This window comes from Magnolia sinica, chromosome 10, assembly GCF_029962835.1.
Source record: "Magnolia sinica isolate HGM2019 chromosome 10, MsV1, whole genome shotgun sequence".
Lineage (NCBI taxonomy): Eukaryota > Viridiplantae > Streptophyta > Magnoliopsida > Magnoliales > Magnoliaceae > Magnolia > Magnolia sinica.
Window position 1 is genome coordinate 17,412,577 of NC_080582.1, and position 25,265 is coordinate 17,437,841.

The 25,265-nt window shown below is 39.0% G+C and overlaps 2 protein-coding genes across 6 annotated transcripts in view; one reads left to right on the top strand and one right to left on the bottom strand.

Moving 5' to 3' along the window:
• The window catches only part of LOC131258084 (uncharacterized), a 173,187-nt gene that overhangs the window by 119,427 nt on the left and 28,495 nt on the right, over positions 1–25,265 (bottom strand). The window contains exon 8 of one of the 3 annotated variants that reach the window (XR_009177861.1): positions 5,811–5,935. Coding sequence is in view for 1 of the 3 variants with exons in the window: in XM_058259143.1 (XP_058115126.1) it covers positions 7,155–7,292 (138 nt within the window). In the remaining 2 variants the exon portion in view is untranslated. Of the gene's footprint in view, positions 1–5,558; positions 5,936–7,139; positions 7,293–25,265 lie in introns of those variants that run through there. The other 2 variants (XM_058259139.1, XM_058259143.1) reach the window with 2 other exon arrangements.
• Positions 1–25,265, top strand: part of LOC131258087 (leucine-rich repeat extensin-like protein 3) — a 34,971-nt gene that overhangs the window by 8,272 nt on the left and 1,434 nt on the right. Inside the window, exon 2 of one of the 3 annotated variants that reach the window (XM_058259150.1) lies at positions 1,177–1,559. The exons of 1 other annotated variant lie outside the window; for it this stretch is intronic. In XM_058259150.1, coding sequence (XP_058115133.1) covers positions 1,177–1,382 — 206 coding nt within the window. In that variant the 3' untranslated portion in view covers positions 1,383–1,559. Of the gene's footprint in view, positions 1–1,176; positions 1,560–23,198; positions 23,336–25,265 lie in introns of those variants that run through there. One more of the 3 variants, XM_058259148.1, reaches the window with a different exon arrangement.

Here is a 25,265-nt window from a genome sequence, read left to right on the forward strand (position 1 = left end):
GTCAGTATCGAGTTGTACTCCAGGTCAAGTCGAGTCGAGTTACTAGGTGATTCGAACTCAACTCGGTTTGAGTTCGGATTGGATGAAGTCTACTCAATTTGAATTGACTCACCCACTTGGTTCTGATCAAATCGGGTCTAAACGAGTCAGCTTTAACTGTCACTGCAAGTGCCTATATGGTTAATAATTTTAAGGGCAAGAGGTTATTTCACAATCGTAGAAACTGTTGGCAGTTGTTAGAAATAAAATACATAAATAAATAATAAAACCTTAAGTTAGTGGGTAGAATGCACCAATCAAATGGCCAAGATTCTCCAATCACAACAATTCTTAGGCTATGTCCTGTCAACTTGGTAGCCTATCATATGAATGGCTCCATATGGATGAGCCATTTATTTAGTGGGCCACAAACGAAGGTCAAGATCAGCATATTATTATCTTGGCCTACACCACAGTAGGATTTCACCACAATGGGTACTCAAACCCATGACCTCATGTTGAAACTTTTGCGAGTCTACCACACATGTATGAGTGGAGCCGGGCATGAGACGACTTGACTCGACAAACTCAACTCGTCGGACTTGTTTAGATCTGACTCGATTCGAACCGAGTGGGTGAGTCTATCTGAATCAAGTTGACTTCATCCAATCCAAACTCAAACCGAGTTGAGTTCGAGTCACCCAATAACTCGACTCAACTCAACCCAAAATCCAACTTAGTACTGACTCGACTCGATTCGAAACTCCACTCATACATATATATTTATTTTTAAAAAAAAAAAAAACTCAAATTTGACATTTCAGATCTAAGATGCCGTGCAGCTGATGGAGAGGCTGCAATTATGGCAAGTGAATCTAGGCTTTAGGTGGTTATTTCAACCCGTGAATATCCATTGTACTTGACTCAACTCAGTGCCAACTTGGTACTTGTGACCAGGTCAGACTCAGTTTGAATTAGTCCAGGCCAGACCCGGACTCGGATTGGGTCAAGCATGCTGGACTCCGTACTGAGTTGGTTTGAGTTCGGGTCAGGCCTATTTCAAAACCGGATCAAGTCGGCATTTGGTAAGCCCTAACCTGGTCCGACTCAACTCGATGCCCAGCTCTGGGCATGAGTAAGGGCCCCTTATGAAGCCTATATATATCTATTTATTTGTTTTTTTTTTTGTTTTTTTAGGGATTGCAACACATAGAAGGGGAATGGAGTTCTCAGTCAATCGAGTATCTGGAATACCGCCTCCTACTCCATTTGGTAATAGGCTACGCGTTATCCCCAGCCTCCACCTCCACCTGCCTAACCCTCCATATATCCCCCACCAATCTCTTCCTCCAGTTTCCTCGCCCTCCATCTATCCCCCACCACCTGTCTCCCCCGCCAACTAGTAATCTGCACAACAACCTTAATATTCTACCATTCCCTTAGCTTTTTTTCATGTATGTTTCTAAAATAAATGAATCCATATAGCTTTTTTCATGTATGTTTCCAAAATAAATGAAACGTGTTGTAATACCGGAAATGATATAATGCTCCACGAATGGATGTGTACATTTTGTTGGATTGATCAGTTTATGCTGGTGGGCCTCATGTCATGGCTCTTAATACATAGAACATGAAATGCCTGCTCAACGAAATGCAAATCCAAAGTGAAAAAGAGCGCTGCTAGACCATGGATTTGTTGATCCGGTGACTTAGATATTGCTATGTTGCGGCAATATTTTAATAAGAGACGTCAATTGGAGGATATTTCAGCTGACCTTACAACCAAGTGTTATTGAAACTGTAAAGTAATGAGTGGTCCAAAGAGAGCAAGTCTAATTAATTATTGCAATTATACACGTATCACGTATCTTGCTGACGTAACAAATCCAACTATACTCATTTGCATGGAGAAAGCGATAGCTATCACCAACACATTGCATTTTGAGAGAAACTCCCATCCACATAACAAAAGCAAAACGTGGGCTCAACAAATGATTAATATACGTAGTATTGCTTCATAAGCCACAACCGTCTTCAAGCCCAAACGAATATTTCCACATCAACGACGTGAAGAGTGACTATACAAAAATATCTCTCCAGCTACTATCTTAAAATCCTTTAAATAGGAGAAAGATCGAAAGGCTCTCAGCCCATGCCAACCAAACACAAATTAAATTTACTATGCTACGTATCTTTTTAACTTATTTTAGTTTAACTTAGACTAAACAATTCATCTACGCTACTACGCTAGACCGGCTTTAAGATAGGAGTAGTATAATCTCATTCGTCTACGTCATTATGTTGGACTGACTTATATTAACTGTAATATAATTCGCTTCCATCTACACCAAGCATTGGATTAGAAGGAAGACCTTTTTCTTTTCTTTTTGGATAATATAAATCCCTTCGTCTATGCTATATCACAAAAGCGAAGGAAGACCTCGATTGAGGGCCTCACCATCCATGCCACAAATGCTAGATCACTGAGGAATATTATTTCAGTTTTTATTTTCATTTCAATTTAATATAACTAAGTTCCTTGTACTTTCGCATTATATGAATTGGATCATTTCTATCATCACGGTTAGAAAAAAAAAAAAAATCATTTCGACTAAAAGACAAAAAGAGCTCATTAGTTAAACAAACCCTCTCATTCACAAATTGTTTGATTTAATTTACAGGTAAATGAATGGATAGTCTAATTACTTCAAGTCTTGATTATAAAAGACTACTTGTAGTCTCTCTGTCTATCTTTGCACTTTGGGAAATAGGTGTTCACTTCAGATTGAACAATAAATAGCTCTAGCATATTGAGCACCATACACACATACCAACAATGGAATTTTGAACCAACAAAATAATTAGAAAATGATCATGATTTTCAAACTGTAGGTGATTTTGTTCATATTTTACAATATTTTTACTTGCAAGTGGTTGGTGTTTGTTAAACCATGAGAAAGTAGATTGCGAAATCTCTAAGGATCTTAATAAATATACATTTTAACTAAAATTGATATATCCCAATTTAGTAATATGTTAAAAAAATCTAAAGAAGATACTAAAATGAAAATACATTAATTAATCAGATGTGTTAATGAAAAACCCTAAAATTAGTACTGTGATGCAAAATTCCAAAAATATTAAGGTAGTCTGTTGTGAAAATCCCCTTTTTTTTATAATTTCAAAATGCAACCCATAACTGAAGTGGAAGTTAGCGGTTATGCCTATCATAGGTTCATCACTTCCTATGTAAACGGGAAGTGGATTGCATACTGAGTAAACTCTGTGGGGGCCACAGTAATTTATCTATTTTATTCACTCCATCCATTCATTTTATCAAATAATTCTATGGCTTGAACAAAAAAACGAAGCATATCTAAAGCTCAAGTGGACCACACCACAAGAAACAGTGTGATTTGAAAGTCTACCATTGAAAATTTCTTGAGGGCCACAGAAGTTTTGGATCAAGCTGATATTTTTGTTTTCCCTTCATCCATGCATGTGTGATCTTATGAACAGGTTGGATGACAAATAAACATCACTGCAGGCCCTAGAAAAGTTTCACCGGTAGAAATCATTATTCCCACTATTTCCTGTGGTATGATCCATTTGAGCTTTGGATATGCTTCAATTTTTATCAACCCCTATAATGAGCTGGAAAAATGGATGGACGGCATGGATAAACTACAGACATTTACAGTGGGCCCAACAGAATTCACGCAATCGGATTTCATGCAAACACGCCTTTGGTGCAACCAAACGCACCCTAAATCTTTTTCTATACCAAATGTGAAACATCCCCTCTCAACGAAGAAAATGTAGAGGTTTGCTAATTCCACACGCATGTGTACCCTATGATGTTATGCAGAGCACGTGCGCAAATATAGAACACGTGTGGAACTTGAGTCTTGCTACTGTCGTGTTCATTAGTTATCCGTTTCCACACGAAACACGGTTGGAATTGAGTGCTTACAGTTGAAAACTTCCTGTAGCCATGGAAGTCTTGGATCTGCACTGACTTCCGGATAGTATCTATAAATGATTTGTTTTTATAAGAGATAAACATTACCATATTTATATTCAGGTGCATCATACACATCAATTTCTGTGGCACCAAGAATTTTTCAACGGTGAACGTTTCATTCTTACTGTTTCTTGTCGTGTGGTCCAATTGAGCTTAGAATGTGTTTCATTTTTGGGCTCAAGCCCTAAAAATATCTAGTAAAATGGATGAACGGAGTAGAAAAAATATATAAATCACAGTGGACCCCACATCTATTCATATAGCTATCAATGGGGTGGACCAGACAATCTGAGCCGACCAAAAACGCTCAATCCCATTAAAAGGGGTTTATCAGTTTTTATAAAATGACTTTACGAAGCCATTTAATCCTAACATTCTCTCAATTGGATTTAAAAAGCCATTTCACTATTTCTCACCTACGTCCTAATACAACCACGTAGTGAAAACAGTGATGACCATCTGGGCTTTGTTCTTCGTAACCTTACCATGCACGTAGTTGCATTTGGAATCCTTCATATCCATTCCAGCTATCTGCACCGTCCATTAGGTTTTTTCAGCATTGAAAAAAACCATACAGATTGGATGATCCAATCCGTCCGTTCGGTGGCTTGCAGAAATTTTTTCTTTTTTTTTTTCTCTTTTTTTTTTTTACACACCCACACACTCGCACCACAATGGGTACTCCAATGACCGCATGTTGAAACTCTTGTGAGTCTACCACTGAGGCATGAGTAAGGACCCGCTTGCAGAAATTGAATGACATGACTGTTCATTAAAGATAGGTCGAGTCACAGATATTTGGAACCGTTTGATTGCTACTGTTTTTGCACAGTAACGACAGAACATTAGACTGCATCTAATCAACGGACCAGATAGGAGATTTGAATGATGACATGTCCAAATGCAAACATGTGCATGGCAAGGATTCCATACACATGACCCACTAGATATTTTCTCCAGTGAAAATACAACATACAGGTCAAGCCTGGGTTCGGCACGTATGGCCTGATCAATTTTCAGACTTGCCCACTTGATATCCCATCCTACAAATGTGCCATTTGAATCCTCAGTCAGCCAACACATGCATCTGGCAAGTAGACCCTTGGTTGAACTTTCCTAAATTAAAATGTATCTGGGCATCTGTGGCCCACCTAATCAACAAATGAATTAGAAGGATTCATGTGGTAAATAGGGATTGGGGCCAGGTCAGGACAAGGCCTAGTTTTGCCAGCAGGTTTGGTCTTGCTCTGACAAGCTATCTTGGCCTCAAACCTTCGGTGGGCCGGGCAGGCCATGCCACTCAAACACAGCCCATTCCAACCACGAGATACTATCATCAGTCCAGTCTTTCTATGGTGGGCCATCCATGGAAGGATGACCAGATATAGAACCTGGATTCAACTATTCACCGCCAAATGTATGGTGGTCGGCTGCCACGAACCACAAGCAATTGATAGGCCCGGTCGCTTGACAGCCCAAACTGCAGAACAGATTAGGCTCATTAACAGTGACCTCTACCCACATGATCTGGACCACAGATTTGGACAGATGGTCCTATCAGAATGATGTCCATTTATTATTCAATCATTGATGGCCCACTCAGGCACGGTTATGATCAATGCGCTTTTTGGGCCACAGCTTATCCATAGTGAGGTCACAAGATGGATGGGCCACACCACTGGTGTCCACAGGTTGTAAGGTAAAGAAGGCATGAAAAATAGATAATGCCAAAGAAAGCGACCTTGAATGAAAAGCAACATCGGCCTGAAAGTGGGGAATGCTTCAATCTCCACCATCCATGGGCCACCTCTCAGTGATTGAGATCATCTCTCGCATACCTCCACATGTGCCACGATGCGGCCCACCGGATGGGGTTTTAACCGACCCACAGCCGATTTCTTACTTTCCTGTTAATTTGTAACAAAGATTCATCTACAAAAGCATATGTGTGTGTGTGTGTGTGTGATATGATGATGATGATGATGAAATAGAATGCAACCATATGATAGGCCTATTATTATTACGATGAAAAAAATGAGATACAGAACATACACATGTTGACCCATTGATGATTAATCGCTGGATAAATTGGCTCGTCGTTCTGTAAACATAGGAGAAATTTTTTTCATCACATGAAAGCAAGCTACCGATCCAACCATCAAACAAAATAATAATAACGAAATGCAGGCCCCAACAAATCAATGTTTTAAAATCCAGAGCAGAAAGGATGTGGTCGGATTAGTTTGGACAGGAACCGGTGGCCATTCTGGACCGGTTCGGTATGGTGTGCCCGTTATTGGATTGGAACCTCATGAGTCAGATGGGTTTTGTGGTCCAACCATCAAACTGTCCAATAGAAACCGTTCGACCCTGTATAATTTTCTGATTTTTAGTATTCTTAATTAAGGGTGCCTTCCGTCTCACCAAATATCATGATAAATCAGTATAACTTGGCACAAAAATATCTTGAAATTTAATAATATTTAGTGCAACCAAACACACCTTTATATGATTATTAGGCCGTAACGACACCATGGGTTAATCCAGTTGGACAGAGAGGTAGACTAGTTTGGATAGGACCACTAACAAAAACGGCCCAGTGGGTTTTGTGGTCCAACAACCGAGAACCCTAATGTAACTATTAGGCCGTGATGACACTGACCCAGTTGAACAGTGGCTAGTTAGGATAGTAAAACCAACAAAAACAGCTGGGCTCAGGTCCAGTTTTTAAAACATTGGCATGAATTCGATGTACCTTATTAGGGTGAGTATTGGATAGGAGGGGCCCAATATCACGTCGACTGGATGATCACAGCCATTCAAATTGAGGGCGTGCAAAAGCGACAGTAAATCCATTTCTACTATTAACATACTCTTTGCGTGCCCGTAATTGTCTGGTTGTGATTTGTCCAATTGTGGTTATTTTTAGTTCCCGTGCAATCGACCCTACACAAATTCACATCATAATAAGGTACAAGGAGTTCATATGGATCATGGCTCTTGATATAAAACCTGATTTCGAGCACTAACCTTATTTTCCAGGGACTCTGGATCTTTTCAGAGCTGGTGCGAGGAGTCTCTGAAAGATCAGTGATCTGATTAGATCCATTTCTAGGGGTGGATAATTTTTCAACGGCCGAGATGAACTTCTTCAGATGCTTATGTATTCTGAATGATTTTCCAAATCACAGTGTTTTCCTCCTTTAATCCATAGGGGTTCATACTTCTCTTTACAAAGCTCCCAAAGCTTCTTACCATTGGACCAACTTACAACATCATCCGCTGTTCCCTGAAAAAATAAAAAGTGTTCTTTATTTTTCAGTAGTAATTGCCACAAGCATTTCGTCAGATTGCTAAAGTTATCCCAATTAGTTTTCATCTTTCAATGAACTTCACCGAGTCGGGCTGAGTTGCGGCCCCAATGTGTTCACTCAAACTCTATCTGAGTCCAAACGGGTTGAGCTAGGCCTGGTCTAGGCTTGGCTGAAATTCCAGCTGGAAGAGAGAAGGGTTTGGGCAGGACTGTTGTGTTCGAGTCATTGCCGAGTTGACTCAGTCGAAAGATCGGGGCTTGTTTGAAATCAAGCTTGTTTGAGCTTAGGTAAAATCTAATCAATTCATTGAGTTATTAAATTCTACGTTGTTTAAGTTGTTCTAAAAGCTTATACCCATGTTTTTGTTGTAGCCTCTATAGCTAAGCTTGGAGATCTTGAGTTCTTAGTTGAAGTAAAGGTGAGGACTCACCCTTTGAGCTTCCCACTTAAATTTATTAATCTATTCATAGATGATGTCGCAATCCCTCCCATTTAGTGTCTCCTAAATTACTTGATTTAGTAACTTATCTTATTATGCAAATATGTTAGTATGTTGTACAATTGATTCGTGTGTTAGATAATGGGCATGTCTCTTTAATTTTTAGCAAGCATAAATGATTGATGTTCACATGCTATTTTCATATGCACCACCTATTAATTAATTAAATGTTTGCTACTCGTGATTATTTGATGGGTTAAATGGAACTTGTCAGGAACCCACCATCTTGCGGTCCCTATTTACCTTACACGGCTTGGATTGCGCATTTGTCTTACATAGCTTGGACCGCATATTTGCTCTCGTGGCTTTGGTGGATTATTGGTGCCATTTTGTGGCTGATTGGTTATATTCGAATATCTTGTTATTTTTTAACCATCTCGCGGTATTCAGTTGTATTATGATTTTCGGGTGGAGCGGGAGTTCGCTTATCGATTTTCTAGCCATCTTACGGTTATCATATACGATATGATTTTTAGGTGGTCTAGAGTCTGTATGTTGATTTCTCTTCATCTTACGGTGTTCAGTCATATAGTGATTTTCGGGTGGAGTTGAAGTTCGCTTATCGATTTTCTAACCATCTTACGGTGTTCACATACGATATGATTTCCGGGTGAAGTAGAGTTTTGTCTGTTGATTTTCTAGCCATCTTGCGGTGTTCAGTTATACTGTGATTTTCGGGTAGAGCAGGAGTTCGCTTATCAATTTTCTAGCCATCTTGCAGTGTTCACGTATGCTATAATTTCTGAGTGAAGTAGATGTTTGTATGTTAATTCTCTCTTCATCTTGCAGTGTCAGTCATATTGTGATTTCCAGGTGGAGCTGAAGTTCATTTGTCGATTTTCTAGCCATCTTTCGGTGTTCACTTATGATATGATTTTCGGGTGAAGTAGAGGTTTAAAGTTTGATTTTCTAGCCATTTTGCGGAGTTTGTATGATTGATTATTTGACTACCTGGACACATCCACTTGCATTACAATTTATATTACATTTCCTTAATGTTGAAATTATGTTGACTAGCTTATTTCTGAATATATGATCATAACATTAAATTGCATTGTTTAATATGTCTCTTCTCATATATTGTGATTTATGCTGGATTATAAATGATGAGTATATAATCTTAGAGGGTACTCCTCACTGTGATAGCCATTAACGCTATCAAACCGTAATAGTTGATGCAGGTGTAGAGCGAGTCGATACCGTTCATTAGGTCGCTAAAGCAGATCAGGTGGCTGAGGAGCTAGACGGGGTCCCTACGGCCCATGTTGAGCTCCATCATTAGTTGATAGGTATCTATCTTTATTTAATAAACTTTGTTATTTGAGATTGTATAAGTCTTATATGGGCGCTACATTTGGAATTTTGTGATGATCAGAATATTTTTAATCAATGCATGGTTTATTCCGCCAACATTTGCTGCTAATTCTGATTAATGATGAACGGTTCAAATTTACACTGAATTTTGAAGGCTAACACTCAGGTTTTTGGAGAACGAGTCATATACTCGGGTTCCAAAAACTGGGGCGTTACAAGTTGGTATCAGAGTGAGTCAAGATAAACCAGGCCTTGGGAAAAAACAAGCCCTATATGACTTCAAATGATCCATAGTTGCATTGAAGAAATTAAAGACTTGAAAGTAGGTTTAATTACCCCTTAGTGTTAAGGTAATTCATGAACCTAGAAATTCAAAATTTTAGGCTCCCATGAAAATCTCTTTGATAGCCATTAAACTTAAAAATAAATTTTACATGTTGTGGAAAGTCTAGTTAAATTCAAGAACTCACAAGTTTAAAACCCTTGTGATCCATCTCAGGACACAAATATAACCCTAAGATAATTGTAGGACCATGATAAATCCTTTCTTTTAATAGGATTATGGCCCCAAAATCCCGTCGTTCAAGATCGTAGACTTTTCATTTGCTAACTTCGCCGACAAACGAGATTGTTAGGGAGGAGGGTCCTGAGTGTTCTTCTGTACCTCCAGTTTGGCCAACTAGCCCTGAATCGGCATCGGGAACTATCCTATCTCAACCGCCTGCGGATCTTGTTGGCACACCTCCATCAAATACGAAACATGAAGCTCCACCTAGCGATGTTATTAGTTAGATGACTACCTTTATACAATAGCAACAGGCTTCTATCGCCACATTATTAGAGACTCTCCAATAAAATATGCATGCATCGGCCTCAAAGACTGAAGAGATTAGTGGGGCAGATATGTTTGAAAGATTTCAGAAGTTGAAGCCACCAACCTTCTCAGGATCACCAGATCCAGTTCTAGCAGAACACTAGCTGAATAAAATGGCCAAGATGACGAAACCGCTAAGCTGTTCGGACGCTAGAAGGTTGTTATCGCCACTTATGCCCTCGAAGGCGAGACTGATATATGGTGAGAAAGCGTGCTAAGAAGAATCTCATCTAATCATGAGTGGACCTGGCTGAGTTTAAGAAGAGGTTCAATGAAAAATACTTTCCTCTGTGCTATCACCATGAGAAAATATCTGAGTTTCTTAACTTAGAATAAGGGAATACAACAGTGTTTCAATATGAAGCACGCCTTGATGAATTGTCACGATATGCACCAAAGGCCGTTGAGGATGAGGAATATAAATTGCAGAAGTTTAAGGAAGGTCTCCAACCTGAAATTCAGTCGAGGTTATACACCTTCGACTTTACTGACTTCGCTGATATTGTGGACAAAGCCATGCGAATAGAAAGGACTTCGAGCATATGGCCAAAACACGTACTCTTTTTCGAGGTTTAGCAAGTAAAGCTAGGCCGGCACCATCTGCATCTCACGCGCCTGAGAAGAGGGTGAAATTCACACCTCGCCCAACCCATTCTTCGAGTTAGAATCAGCTTTGCAACTATTGTGGAAAATCGAGTCATATCTTAAGGTGGTGTTTCAAGAAACAACGAGATGAGAGAATCTTCCCTCCAATACAACAACCTCAGCCACCAATTCAGGCTTCTTCAAATCCTGCTCAAGCCTCACAACCCTAAGCACGAGAACGGGGAACTCATCGCATGTACGCCTTGGATACACCCAACCCTGAGCGAGCCCACCAAGGTACGATCTTAATAAATCTTCCTTAGTAGTTACAGAGTAGTTAGTAAGGATTAAGAGCTCTGTGAATGTGTAGTAATACGACTTTAACAATTTGAAATAATTAAATTATAGATTTTAGGATAGCACCCTAAATAGTTAAATTGTGATGTTAAAGCATAATGAGTCGTTTAGGCCTATTCCTTGGGAAAATAGAAAATTAAATAACATATCTCAAATGATTAGAATGATTGAGAACACAAATCGACAGAACCATGTTTAAGCGAAGTATGCGTGGTTTGATGTGAATTCTAAATCCTAATGATTACAATAATCTCAATGCCCTAATCAAGCAGAAGATTGATACTCACTGGGATTAAGAAGGATACTAGTAAACTCATTGCCCGGCCAGGTTCAGACTTACTATAACCGTCCTTCCATGTTGCCTAAATAATTTGATCATGAGATTTCTTTTACATAGTAGTAAGATATCCTTGATTACATTCATGATAGAAATGCTGAATTTCGGGACGAAATTCTTTTAAGGGGGGTAGATTGTAACACCCCGTACTTTTCAGTACTCGAGCGTTACCATAAGACCTAATTTATTAAACACAAACTCGATTTGCTTGAACATTCACGCAATTATGGCCCACCATCACGACCCAAAGGATCAATCTGAACCGCCCATCTGATGGAGCACCCACGTCTGACCAAAACATTGCCTGGTCCACACTAGGAAGAGCACATGTGTGGGCATAATCACGGGCGCAAGTGGGCTGAGTGCAACCATTCTTTTTCCAAAAACAGAAAATATCCGTTTTTCTTGCCTTTACACGCTGGCAATCCGCGTGAAACTTGCTCCCGAGATCTCAGCCATCCGGTTGAGTGAATCTCATCCCTCCCTTTTAGGGCTCTATCAACTATGGCATGAGTTTTCAACTCCCGCCGCTGCCTCAACTGAAACCTGAACCTATTAAGAAAAACACTAATGGTCGTTCATTTTGTGGGTCCCATGGTGATCATGGGACCTATCCACACCATCCATATGCATCAAATCACCAGATCAATCGTCCGTTGAAATTCCACCATGATTGTCCAAGACTTCTTCCCGGATTGACCAAAAAACCCACCACTATACATGGGTCCCACTGGCCGATCTAAACCATCCATTAGGTGGACCAGGAGCCCAGAAGATCACTCCTAACGTCAAATAGGAACCATGTGAGCCGTTCATGGCAGCCTTAATCAGATCAACGAGATTTCACTCACATTATGTTAAGGACTGAAACTCGCTTAGTTTAACTAATCGACGATTAGTTGTGATCGAAATTTCGGGGAGGGGATTAACGTGGCTTATAAATGCCACCCTTTTAGGGTTTCCTTCCAAAAGTAAAAGGAAAGAAAGAAAATGAGAAAGGCGTCGCTTCTTACTGTCGCACCAAGTTTTGCTGGGTTATCGGGCAAGTCCGCTCGAGCCTGGTCTAGAGAAGAGGAGTTAGAAGAAGAAAAAGGAGAAAGGTGAGGGTGAAGATAAAAAGAGGAGAGAGGAGTGGAGGTCGCGAGCAGAGTTCTTCTACACTCATTGTGCCGGATTGAGTTCCTACAACGTGCCTAACTCATTGCCGTGACGAGCTCGACATAGGCGCTGGCTGGCCTAGGGTGCTGGTCGGAAGAGTAGAAGGGAGAGAGAGCAGAAGGAGAAGAAAAGATAAACAAGAGAGAAAGGGGGGCTCAAGCTCGAGTCGTAGGTTGTTGCACCATGTTGACTCAGTTGAGTTTTAGGGCACGGTTTGCGCATGCCTGGCTCGGCCCATTCCAGATGTCTTCTGGTCCAAAAAGGAGGAAAAGAGGAGTAGATGAAGAAGAAGAGAGGGGATAACAATGCTAAGTCAAGCTAACTCGCTGACTCGACCCGGTCGAGTATTCAGCAAGAACAGAGGCCTTGGCTTAGGTCGGGGTTACTGCTGGACGTTCCAGCAAGAAGAAGAAAGGGAGAAAAGAAGGAAGAAGGAAAGGAAGAAAGGTAGGGAGGGGTAGTTGTTCACCACCAGCAACAACCAACCGAGTTGGCTCGGTTGAACTTCATCGAGTCGGGCTGAGTTGCGGCCCCAATGTGTTCACTCAAACTCTATTTGAGTCCAAACGGGTTGAGCTAGGCCCGGTATAGAGTCATTGCCGAGTTGACTCAGTCGGTCTCTACCAAGTTCGGGGCTTGTTTGAAATCAAAGCTTAGGTAAAATCTAATTAATTCATTGAGTTATTAAATTCTAGGTTGTTTAAGTTGTTCTAAAAGCTTATTCCCATGTTTTTGTTGTAGTTTCCATAGTTAAGCTTGGAGATCTTTAGTTCTTAGTTGAAGTAAAGGTGAGGACTCACCCTTTGAGCTTCCCACTGAAATTTATTAATCTAATCTTTAATGATGCCTTAATCCCTCCCATTTAATATATCCTAAGTTACTTGATTTAGTTACTTATCTTACTATGCGAATATGTTAATATGTTGTACAATTGATTCCTGAGTGAGATAATGGGCATGTCTCTTTAATTTTTAGCAAGCATAAATAATTAATGTTCACATGCTATTTTCATATGCATCACCTATTAATTAATTGGATGTTTGTTATTCGCAATTATTTGATGGGTTGAATGGAACTTGAAAGGGACCCACCATCTTGCAGTCCCTATTTACCTTACACGGCTTGGATCGCATATTTGCCTTACACGGCTTGGACCGCATATTTGCCCTCATGGCTTTGATGGATTATTGGTGCCCTTTTGTGGCTTGTTGGTTAAATTCTCATATCTTGTTGCTTTCTAGTCATCTTGCGGTGTTCAGTCGTATTATGATTTCCAGGTGGAATAGGAATTCGCTTATCGATTTTCTAGTCATCTTGCGGTGTTTACATACGATATGATTTTTGGGTGGTTTAAAGTCTGTATGTTGATTTCTCTTCATCTTGCGGTGTTCAATCATATGATGATTTTTAGGTAGAGCTGAAGTTCGCTTATCAATTTTCTACCTATCTTGTGGTGTTCACATATGATATGATTTCTGGGTGAAGTAGAGTTTTGTATGTTGGTTTTCTAGGCATCTTGCAGTGTTCAGTCGTACTGTGATTTTCAAGTGGAGCGGGAGGTCGCTTATCGATTTTCTAGTCATCTTGCGGTATTTACATACGATATGATTTTCGGGTGGTCTAGAGTTTGTATGTTAATTGTTTATTCATCTTGCGGTGTTCAGTCGTACTGTGATTTTCGGGTGGAGCAAGAGTTCGCTTATCGATTTTCTGACCATCTTGCGGTGTTCACGTACGTATGATTTCCGGGTGAAGTAAATGTTTGTATGTTAATTCTCTCTTCATCTTGCGATGTTCAGTCGTATTGTGATTTCTGGGTGGAGCTAAAGTTCGCTTATCGGTTTTCTAGTCATCTTGCAGTGTTCACATACAATATGATTTTAGGATAAAGTAAAAGTTTAAAGTTTGATTTTCTAGCCATTTTGCAGAGTTTGTATGATTGATTATTGGACTATCTGGACACGTCCACTTGCATTGCGATTTCTATTACATTTTCTTAATGTTGAAATTATGTTAACTATCTTATTTCTGAATATATGATCATGACTTTAAATTGCATTATTTAACATATCTCTTCTCATATATTGTGATTTATGCTGGATTATGAATGATGAGTGTGTAATCTTAGAGGGTACTCTTCACTACGATAGTCATTGACGCTATCAAACCGTAACAGTTGATGCAAGTGTAGAGCGAGCCAATACCGTTCACTCGGTCACTAGAGCAGATCGAGTAGCTAAGGAGCTAGACGGGGTCCCTACGGCCCATGCTGAGCTCCATCATTAGTCGATAGTTTTCTATCTTTATTTACTGAACTTTGTTATTTGGGATTGTATAAGTCCTGTATGGGCGCTACATTTGAAATTTTGTGATGATCAGAATGTTTTTATACAATGCATGGTTTATTCCGCCAACATTTGCTGTTAACTCTGATTAATGATGAGCGGTTCAAATTTACACTGAATTTTGAAGGCTAACACTCAAGTTTTTGGAAAACGAGTCATATACTCGAGTTCCAAAAACCGGGGCGTTAAAGTGGAGCAGCCACCAAAGAGTTTTTATTCTTCCCTAGTTTATTTTTCATGCTTTGTTTAAGAGATTTGATTTCAATCATGTCTATAGCTGGCTAAACCTCTTAGCTAGGGCTAAGAGATAAAGTTTGTAGCATGTTTAGATAATTATCTTGCTTTAATTCTTGTTCTTATTGGACCTCAACCCAGTGAAAGAGAAATGGAATATTTTCATTTTCGGAATAGTTTCGCTAGCTACCTTGCGTGCGCGAATTGGTAAATCCTATCATTCACCATCGTCTCTTGGGCATGGTAGATAGGTGATAAGAAGTCCCTTTCAACATCACAATTCTGACCTCCATTAAACATTAGGTCAATGAAAATTCAAATCTTAATTTAGAATTGTTTTATCTTCCAATTGGATAAGTTGTATAGGACTCGATTTCAATTGTAGTTATGAATCAAGTAAGGTTCATTTGATATACAATGGACTTGGCACCTGGTTTATTCCCCTTAAATTCATACTTTGTAATCAACTCGTATTCAATGATTACGGTCTCAATATTCTATTTCAATTGAGATTTTTTTGAAGTTAACACTAGTTATTTTGAATAATATAAGTTAGTCCATGTGGATCGACTCGAGCTTACCTATAACATCGCGCCACTTAGGGTTTAAAAGTCGTATCCAGCGAATTTGCGAAATCCAATAAGGTAATCCCTTTAATTTCGTTTTTCTATTGCTTAGAATAATTAGGAATATAACGTGGTTGAGCCAAATATGACACTTATTATTTTGGCCGAAAACCATGAGGTCTAGTGGAAATCACGAGTGTCTATAAATAGTAATTAACTTTAAGATTTATAGTAAGTCACGATTTCTAGGAGTTTTAGTTATAGTATGATTCCGAAACTTCTCCCTGCGGTTCATAGCCTTATTTAAAGAGTTGTGAACTTGTTTTTCATCATCAATCAAAATATTCTAAATTTTTTAGAAATTATTTTCTATTTTTCTCCTTCTCCTCTTGGATTCGAGGCATCTCTGTGAGGAGTCCAGAGAAGTTCCGTGGATTCTGAACAGTTATCCCTTGAGGAAGTCGATGCTCGACCTCAACACATCCTTCCCTGTATCGCTATTAGGCCGTGACGACTCTATGGGTTGACGCAGTTGGACAGGCAATCCAACTAGTTTGGATAGTACCACTAACCAAAACGGCTCAGCTCTGGTATAGGTTTTAAAACATTGGCACGAAATTCTGCATATCTTATTAGGGTGGAAATTTAATTCAGATTTACATGGATCATGAGCATTGGACCAGAGGGGCCCACCATGGGTTGCACCTGGCCCAATATCACCTCCATTGGATGATCTTTAGAACCGGCCCTCTCTCACATGAAAAGAGAAAAACACATTCTTTTAGAGGGGAGAGCAAAGGTCAATCTACTATAAGGCCATGATTTGGATTGTCTATATCAATCAACATGCTGTGGAGAAGAGAAAACCACTTTCTTTTTGTGTAGATTGAAAGGTGTGACAAAATAATCTACTTTCATCTGGTCTTTAAAATTGAGGTCGTTTAAGTGAGTGTGTACTCTATTAATTAGAGGTCTGACGGTCAAGCAAGGAGTGATGTTCCGAGCTATTTATATAAAAGGCCACAATGGTGATGATGGTTATTGCCTTGAAAATTTCTTCTCTTAGTAAGATTTCTGTGAAATGGATTGTCTTTAGAACCACTTGATCTTATGGAAATTATTCATTTGTTTCCAACATGTTATTAATCTAGTAGCTTAAGAATAATTAGGAATATAACGTGGTTGAGCCAAATATGACACTTATTATTTTGACCAAAAACCATGAGGTCTAGTGGAAATCACGATTGTCTATAAATAGTAAGTTGACTATTTATTGTAAGTCACGATTTCTAGGAGTTTTAGTTATAGTATGATTCCAAAACTTCTCCCTAAGGTCCATAGCCTTATTTAAAGAGTTGTAATCTCGTTTTTTATTATCAATAAAATTATTCTAAATTTTTTAGAAATTATTTTCTATTTTTCTCCTTCTCCTCTTGGATTCGAGGCATCTCTGTGAGGAGTCCAGAGAAGTTCCGTGGATTCTGAACAGTTATCCCTTGAGGAAGTCGATGCTCGACCTCAACACATCCTTCCCTGTATCGCTATTAGGCCGTGACGACTCTATGGGTTGACGCAGTTGGACAGGCAATCCAACTAGTTTGGATAGTACCACTAACCAAAACGGCTCAGCTCTGGTATAGGTTTTAAAACATTGGCACGAAATTCTGCATATCTTATTAGGGTGGAAATTTAATTCAGATTTACATGGATCATGAGCATTGGACCAGAGGGGCCCACCATGGGTTGCACCTGGCCCAATATCACCTCCATTGGATGATCTTTAGAACCGGCCCTCTCTCACATGAAAAGAGAAAAACACATTCTTTTAGAGGGGAGAGCAAAGGTCAATCTACTATAAGGCCATGATTTGGATTGTCTATATCAATCAACATGCTGTGGAGAAGAGAAAACCACTTTCTTCTTGTGTAGATTGAAAGGTGTGACCAAATAATCTACTTTCATCTAGTCTTTAAAATTGAGGTCGTTAAAGTGAGTGTGTACTCTATTAATTAGAGGTCTTACGGTCAAGCAAGAAGTGATGATCTGAGCTATTTATATAAAAGGCCACATTGGTGATGATGGTTATTGCCTTGAAAATCTTCAAGATGAAATGATCCGGAGCTTTCATTCAATGGCCCACAAAATAATATTTGAGGAATTTCATTTTGAAGTCTCTTCTTCTACCTTAGTGCATTGAGGGTTCTCACTTGTCTCGTAATTAGAGCAGAAGGAGAAGAAAAGATAAACAAGAGAGAAAGGCGGGCTTGAGCTGGAGTCGTAGGCTATTGCACCTGGTTGACTCAGTTGAGTTTTAGGGCACGGTTTGCGCATGCCTGGCTCGGCCCATTCCAGATGTCTTCTGGTCCAAAAAGGAGGAAAAGAGGAGTAGATGAAGAAGAAGAGAGGGGATAACAATGCTAAGTCAAGCTAACTCGCTGACTCGACCCGGTTGAGTATTCAGCAAGAACAGAGGCCTTGGCTTAGGTCGGGGTTACTGCTGGACGTTCCAGCAAGAAGAAGAAAGGGAGAAAAGAAGGAAGAAGGAAAGGAAGAAAGGTAGGGAGGGGTAGTTGTTCACCACCAGCAACAACCAACCGAGTTGGCTCGGTTGAACTTCATCGAGTCGGGCTGAGTTGCGGCCCCAATGTGTTCACTCAAACTCTATTTGAGTCCAAACGGGTTGAGCTAGGCCCGGTATAGGCTTGGCTGAAATTCCAGTTGGAAGAGAGAAGATAGAGAGAGAAGGGTTTGGGCAGGACTGTTGTGTTCGAGTCATTGCCGAGTTGACTCAGTCGGTCTCTACCAAGTTCGGGGCTTGTTTGAAATCAAAGCTTAGGTAAAATCTAATTAATTCATTGAGTTATTAAATTCTAGGTTGTTTAAGTTGTTCTAAAAGCTTATTCCCATGTTTTTGTTGTAGTTTCCATAGTTAAGCTTGGAGATCTTTAGTTCTTAGTTGAAGTAAAGGTGAGGACTCACCCTTTGAGCTTCCCACTGAAATTTATTAATCTAATCTTTAATGATGCCTTAATCCCTCCCATTTAATATATCCTAAGTTACTTGATTTAGTTACTTATCTTACTATGCGAATATGTTAATATGTTGTACAATTGATTCCTGAGTGAGATAATGGGCATGTCTCTTTAATTTTTAGCAAGCATAAATAATTAATGTTCACATGCTATTTTCATATGCATCACCTATTAATTAATTGGATGTTTGTTATTCGCAATTATTTGATGGGTTGAATGGAACTTGAAAGGGACCCACCATCTTGCAGTCCCTATTTACCTTACACGGCTTGGATCGCATATTTGCCTTACACGGCTTGGACCGCATATTTGCCCTCATGGCTTTGATGGATTATTGGTGCCCTTTTGTGGCTTGTTGGTTAAATTCTCATATCTTGTTGCTTTCTAGTCATCTTGCGGTGTTCAGTCGTATTATGATTTCCAGGTGGAATAGGAATTCGCTTATCGATTTTCTAGTCATCTTGCGGTGTTTACATACGATATGATTTTTGGGTGGTTTAAAGTCTGTATGTTGATTCTCTCTTCATTTTACGATGTTCAATCGTATGGTGATTTACGAGTGGAGCTGAAATTCGCTTGTCAATTTTCTAGCCATCTTACAGTGTTCACATACAATATGATTTCTGGGTGAAGTAGAGTTTTGTATGTTGGTTTTCTAGTCATCTTGCTGTGTTCAGTCGTATTGTAATTTCCGGGTGGAGCGGGAGTTCGTTTATCGATTTTCTAGCCATCTTGCGGTGTTCACATACGATATGATTTATGAGTGGTCTAGATTTTATATGTTGATTCTCTCTTCATCTTGCGGTGTTCAGTCGTACTATGATTTCCTGGTGGAGCGGGAGTTCACTTATCGATTTACTAACCATCTTATCATGTTCACGTACAATATAATTTTTGGGTGAAGTAAATGTTTGTATGTTAATTCTCTCTTCATCTTTCGGTGTTCAGTCGTATTGTGATTTTTGGGTGGAGCTGAAGTTTGCTTATCGATTTTCTAGCCATCTTGCAATGTCGACATATGATATGATTTCTGGGTGAAGAAGAGGTTTAAAGCTTGATTTTCTAACTATTTTGCGAAGTTTGTATGATTGATTATTTGACTATCTAAACATGTCCACTTGCATTGCGATTTCTAATACATTTCCTTAATGTTGAAATTATGTTAACTAGCTTATTTCTAAATATATAATCATGATTTTAAATTGCATTATTTAATACGTCTCTTCTCATATATTGTGATTTATGCTGGATTATGAATGATGAGTGTGTAATCTTAGAGGGTACTCCCCACTACGATAGCCATTAACGCTATCAAACCATAACAGTTGATGCAGGTATAGAGAGAGCTGATGCCGTTCACTAGGTCACTAGAGCAGATCAAGTAGCTGAGGAGCTAGATGAGGTCCCTTCGGCCCATATTGAGCTCCATCATTAGATGATAGATTTCTATCTTTATATAATGAATTTTGTTATTTGGGATTGTATAAGTCCTGTATGGGCGCTACATTTGAAATTTTGTGATGATCAGAATGTTTTTATACAATGCATGGTTTATTCCGCCAACATTTGCTGTTAACTCTGATTAATGATGAGCGGTTCAAATTTACACTGAATTTTGAAGGCTAACACTCAAGTTTTTGGAAAACGAGTCATATACTCGAGTTCCAAAAACCGGGGCGTTAAAGTGGAGCAGCCACCAAAGAGTTTTTATTCTTCCCTAGTTTATTTTTCATGCTTTGTTTAAGAGATTTGATTTCAATCATGTCTATAGCTGGCTAAACCTCTTAGCTAGGGCTAAGAGATAAAGTTTGTAGCATGTTTAGATAATTATCTTGCTTTAATTCTTGTTCTTATTGGACCTCATTGATTTCTAGTTTGATATTAAAGGAATATTTTCAGTTTTCTATAGATAACTTCTTTTCCTATTTTGAAATTATGAGATTGGTAAATCCTATCATTCACCATCGTCTCTTGGGCATAGTAGGGTGATAGATCCCTTTCAATCATCACAATTCTCCTCCATTAAAAATTAGGTCAATGAAAAGTTCAAATTTAATTTAAATTGTTTTATCTTCCAATTGGATAGGATAGGACTCCGATTCCAATTGTGTTCATTGAATCAAGTAAGGTTGCATCTTGATAGCTACAAGTGGATCCTTGGCACCCTAGTTTAGTTCTCACTTTTAAATTCATAACTTTTAATCAACATTATTCATCATTACTCTCAATTATTCATATTTCAATTTAGATTTTTTTTTTTTTAATTCTAGTTATTTTCAGAATACATATAAGTTTAGTCCATGTGGATTCGACCTCGGTCTTACCGAGTTATTACTACATCGCGACCCTACACTTAGGGTTGTGAACACTATGTCAGGTTATCCACGTCGAATTTGCGAAATATCGTCAAGTCAACGGTCGAAATCCCGTTTTAATTTCGTTTTTACTATTTATATTATGTTTTAGTTTGGTTATGATTCTTCATCCGTTGGGCTTTAGGAGTTGCGTCCAACATGAAAAGTGCTTAGAATAATTAGGAATATAACGTGGTTGAGCCAAATATGACACTTATTATTTTGACCAAAAACCATGAGGTCTAGTGGAAATCACGATTGTCTATAAATAGTAAGTTGACTATTTATTGTAAGTCACGATTTCTAGGAGTTTTAGTTATAGTATGATTCCAAAACTTCTCCCTAAGGTCCATAGCCTTATTTAAAGAGTTGTAATCTCGTTTTTTATTATCAATAAAATTATTCTAAATTTTTTAGAAATTATTTTCTATTTTTCTCCTTCTCCTCTTGGATTCGAGGCATCTCTGTGAGGAGTCCAGAGAAGTTCCGTGGATTCTGAACAGTTATCCCTTGAGGAAGTCGATGCTCGACCTCAACACATCCTTCCCTGTATCGCTATTAGGCCGTGACGACTCTATGGGTTGACGCAGTTGGACAGGCAATCCAACTAGTTTGGATAGTACCACTAACCAAAACGGCTCAGCTCTGGTATAGGTTTTAAAACATTGGCACGAAATTCTGCATATCTTATTAGGGTGGAAATTTAATTCAGATTTACATGGATCATGAGCATTGGACCAGAGGGGCCCACCATGGGTTGCACCTGGCCCAATATCACCTCCATTGGATGATCTTTAGAACCGGCCCTCTCTCACATGAAAAGAGAAAAACACATTCTTTTAGAGGGGAGAGCAAAGGTCAATCTACTATAAGGCCATGATTTGGATTGTCTATATCAATCAACATGCTGTGGAGAAGAGAAAACCACTTTCTTTTTGTGTAGATTGAAAGGTGTGACAAAATAATCTACTTTCATCTGGTCTTTAAAATTGAGGTCGTTTAAGTGAGTGTGTACTCTATTAATTAGAGGTCTGACGGTCAAGCAAGGAGTGATGTTCCGAGCTATTTATATAAAAGGCCACAATGGTGATGATGGTTATTGCCTTGAAAATCTTCAAGATGAAATGATCCGGAGCTTTCATTCAATGGCCCACAAAATAATATTTGAGGAATTTCATTTTGAAGTCTCTTCTTCTACCTTAGTGCATTGAGGGTTCTCACTTGTCTCGTAATTTTATATATAACTGGAGCAGTATTTGGCTAATTTTACCAATGTTATTAATCCTAGTAAGAGGCATTAAGAGCATGAACTTTTAATTTTAAAAGGTAATTGAAATGTAGTTGACCATTAAGGGCATTTTTGTCATTTCTTTTCTTTCATGCAAATATCGCTCTCCATGTCCCTTTCCCTTTGTGTATAGTCTAGACTAATGATATAGATTAGGGAGTTCTTTTGTCAAAGATCTTTAGGACCCACTATAATGACGGTGTGATATTCACTCAATACATATGTTACACCATCACCCGTTGCATACAGAGAATGATGCACAACCATAAAATCATAAAAAATAAATAAATAAACACCATCCAAGTATGTTGTAAATTGTAGCCCACCTGAGCAGTGAAAATGTATTGCTTTTTAGGCCTTCCCCACTCTATGCATATGTTGCACCATCATCTATTATACTGTGGACAACCATTAAAAAAACAAACAAAAATAATAATAATAATTAATAACCATCCATGTATGCTGTAGCCCACCTGAGCAGTGGAAATGCATTGCTTTTTAGGCCTTCTGGCCTAAATAGTGTAGCCCATCAGATTGCAAGCTCTAATCACCCACCTGCTTCATATTGGCATTTGTCCATGTTCGTGCTTGGTAGGGCCTCCACAAGCATTTTTTAGAGAGAGAGAGAGAGAGAGAGAGAGAGAGGGAAAAAAACAATGAAGAAAAAGCAGATGCAGATATTGAAAAAGCTGGAGGAAGGCTCTTGTGGTCATTCATTAGTCATAGTACCTCTTGCACATATACCGGACCAAAATCAGCCCATCTACCCATCATGTGGGCCACGTGTGTATGTTGGCATTGTAAAGTCACTGATACTTTTCTAACCGTCCGTCGGTCCTATCTAATTAATGCACCGGCCTGATTTTAATGTAAGGAATAAGGATGATGTATATGTATCCCTCTCTGTATTTAAGCAGGCATATTAGATTGGAAGGGAAGAAAAGTAATCTAGAGAAAATGGAGAAGCTATTTCATAAGGCTCTTTGGGCCTGCGTTGTGTCCTTTCTAGTGTTGCTTGGATCATGGTCTCTTACGATAGATTTAAGGAGCACAAACTTCCATACTCCTCTTCAAGGTAGATGCACACCTATCTTTCCATTTTAAAATACCTACTTCATCTCCTCTTCTTTTTTCTTTTGGATAGGATGGGATGCAGTTACATGTGTGATGCAGGTGCATCTATGTTCTATGTACTGGGGTGGAGTGGCGCAAGGTTGGGTCTATGAGATGCAGAGTGGCTACGGGATGGATCCCACGGTGGGACCTGTGAGATGGGAGATCTTGGTTGATTTGTCTGGGAGGGTATAGATAAAGGGACATTCCACTGCTTCCCCCAACAACTCTAAAACTTTCAGTGCGTTGGCTGGTACTCCCTGCATTAAGTGGTATCAGTGAGATCTTAGTGTTCCAATCTCCTCACTGGTGTGGGTAGATGATGCAGGTGCATCTCTACATTGGGGTGGAATGGCCAATGAGGTGGGGTGTTTGCCTTTGATGGGTTGTCGACGAAAAAACAAAAAAATCACATATCTTTCTTGCCCTTTGATCGATTGTTTATATTTTTATTCTTATTTTTTTGCTTGAAAATAAATTGACACAAATGTCAAAAAGAGTTCAAAATATCATCCATCTATGAGATGGAGAGGATTGACCAATAAGAAAGAAAAAAAAAAAATATCTTAGGCAATCGTCCCTCAAATGTGGCCCATCATACCAACAGTATGGAACACCCAAACATGCTCATAAATCGTCCAAAATAGATGTGCCATAACCATATAATTGAACCATTAGCATTAGTGTTTTATGAATATGCATGATACCATTAATTAACATTCATATGACCCTACCGTTCCCCATCTAAGTTCAGTTAAGAGCTTTTTTTTCCCTAAAAACTGTCTATAATTTTTGCCACATCTACTTTTTGTAATTTCTCTTTGCATTACTTACCATTCGAAAATATACTCCAAAAAAAAATGATTTTGACTCTGAGAGCCGATAATAGTTATTAGGACATTTCTACCCTAGATGAAGCACCCTTTCCATCATTCTGTAAATCAAAGCACCCTTGGTGAGCCCTTACTGTGTGACTATCTTAATGAATGTGCTCCTACCTATTTTTTTTCAGCTCATTTAACAACTTTATTCAAACTTAAGCAGATCCAAATTTATGGTGGAACAAACCACTAGAAAAATTGGTGAATGACCATTAAAAGCTTGTTTGTATGCCACAAAAGTTTTAGATCAAACTAATCTTTGTATTTTTCCCTCAAATCTAGTTTTGTTTGAGCTTATCAAACTTAAGCATATCCAAAATTACGGTGGGACACACCACTAGAAAAAATGATGAATGACTATTAAGAGCTTTTTTGTATGCCACAAGTTTTGGATCAAACTAATCTTTGTATTTTTCCCTTCATCTAGTTTTGTTTGAGCTTATCAACTAGTTGGATGAGAAATAAACATTACAGATATGCTTATAGTAAGCCTTGGGAAGTTTTGAATGGTGAGCATTCAATCATCATTGTTTCCCGTAGTGTAGTCCACCTGAGATTTTGACATGCTTAATGCTTGGGACCATGTCCTAAAGGAAAAGAAGGATTGAGAGAGTAGATATACAACATATCATCAAGGATCCTTACTCTTGCGCTGGTGGTAGACTCTTAGGAGTTTCAACACCCAGTCAAGGGTTCGAGTATCCATAGGTGGTGATATTCCACTATAGCATGAGTGTGTGGGGGTGTGTGCGTGTAAAAAAAAAATAATAAACACATATCATCAAGGTGAGCCCTACTTATGAACCCAAAACTGAGGCAGATCCGTGGCTCAAGTAGACCATAAAGTGGAGATTAAATGTGCTTTATTTTTTTACTCATACCCTAAAATGATATGGAAAAATGAACAGACTGGGTGGATAAAGGTCATACATCACGGTAGTCCCTTGGAGCCCCAACCTACCCCGAGGCAGGGAAGTAGGTTTATCACGCCCCATGAAGAGTGTCATAGGG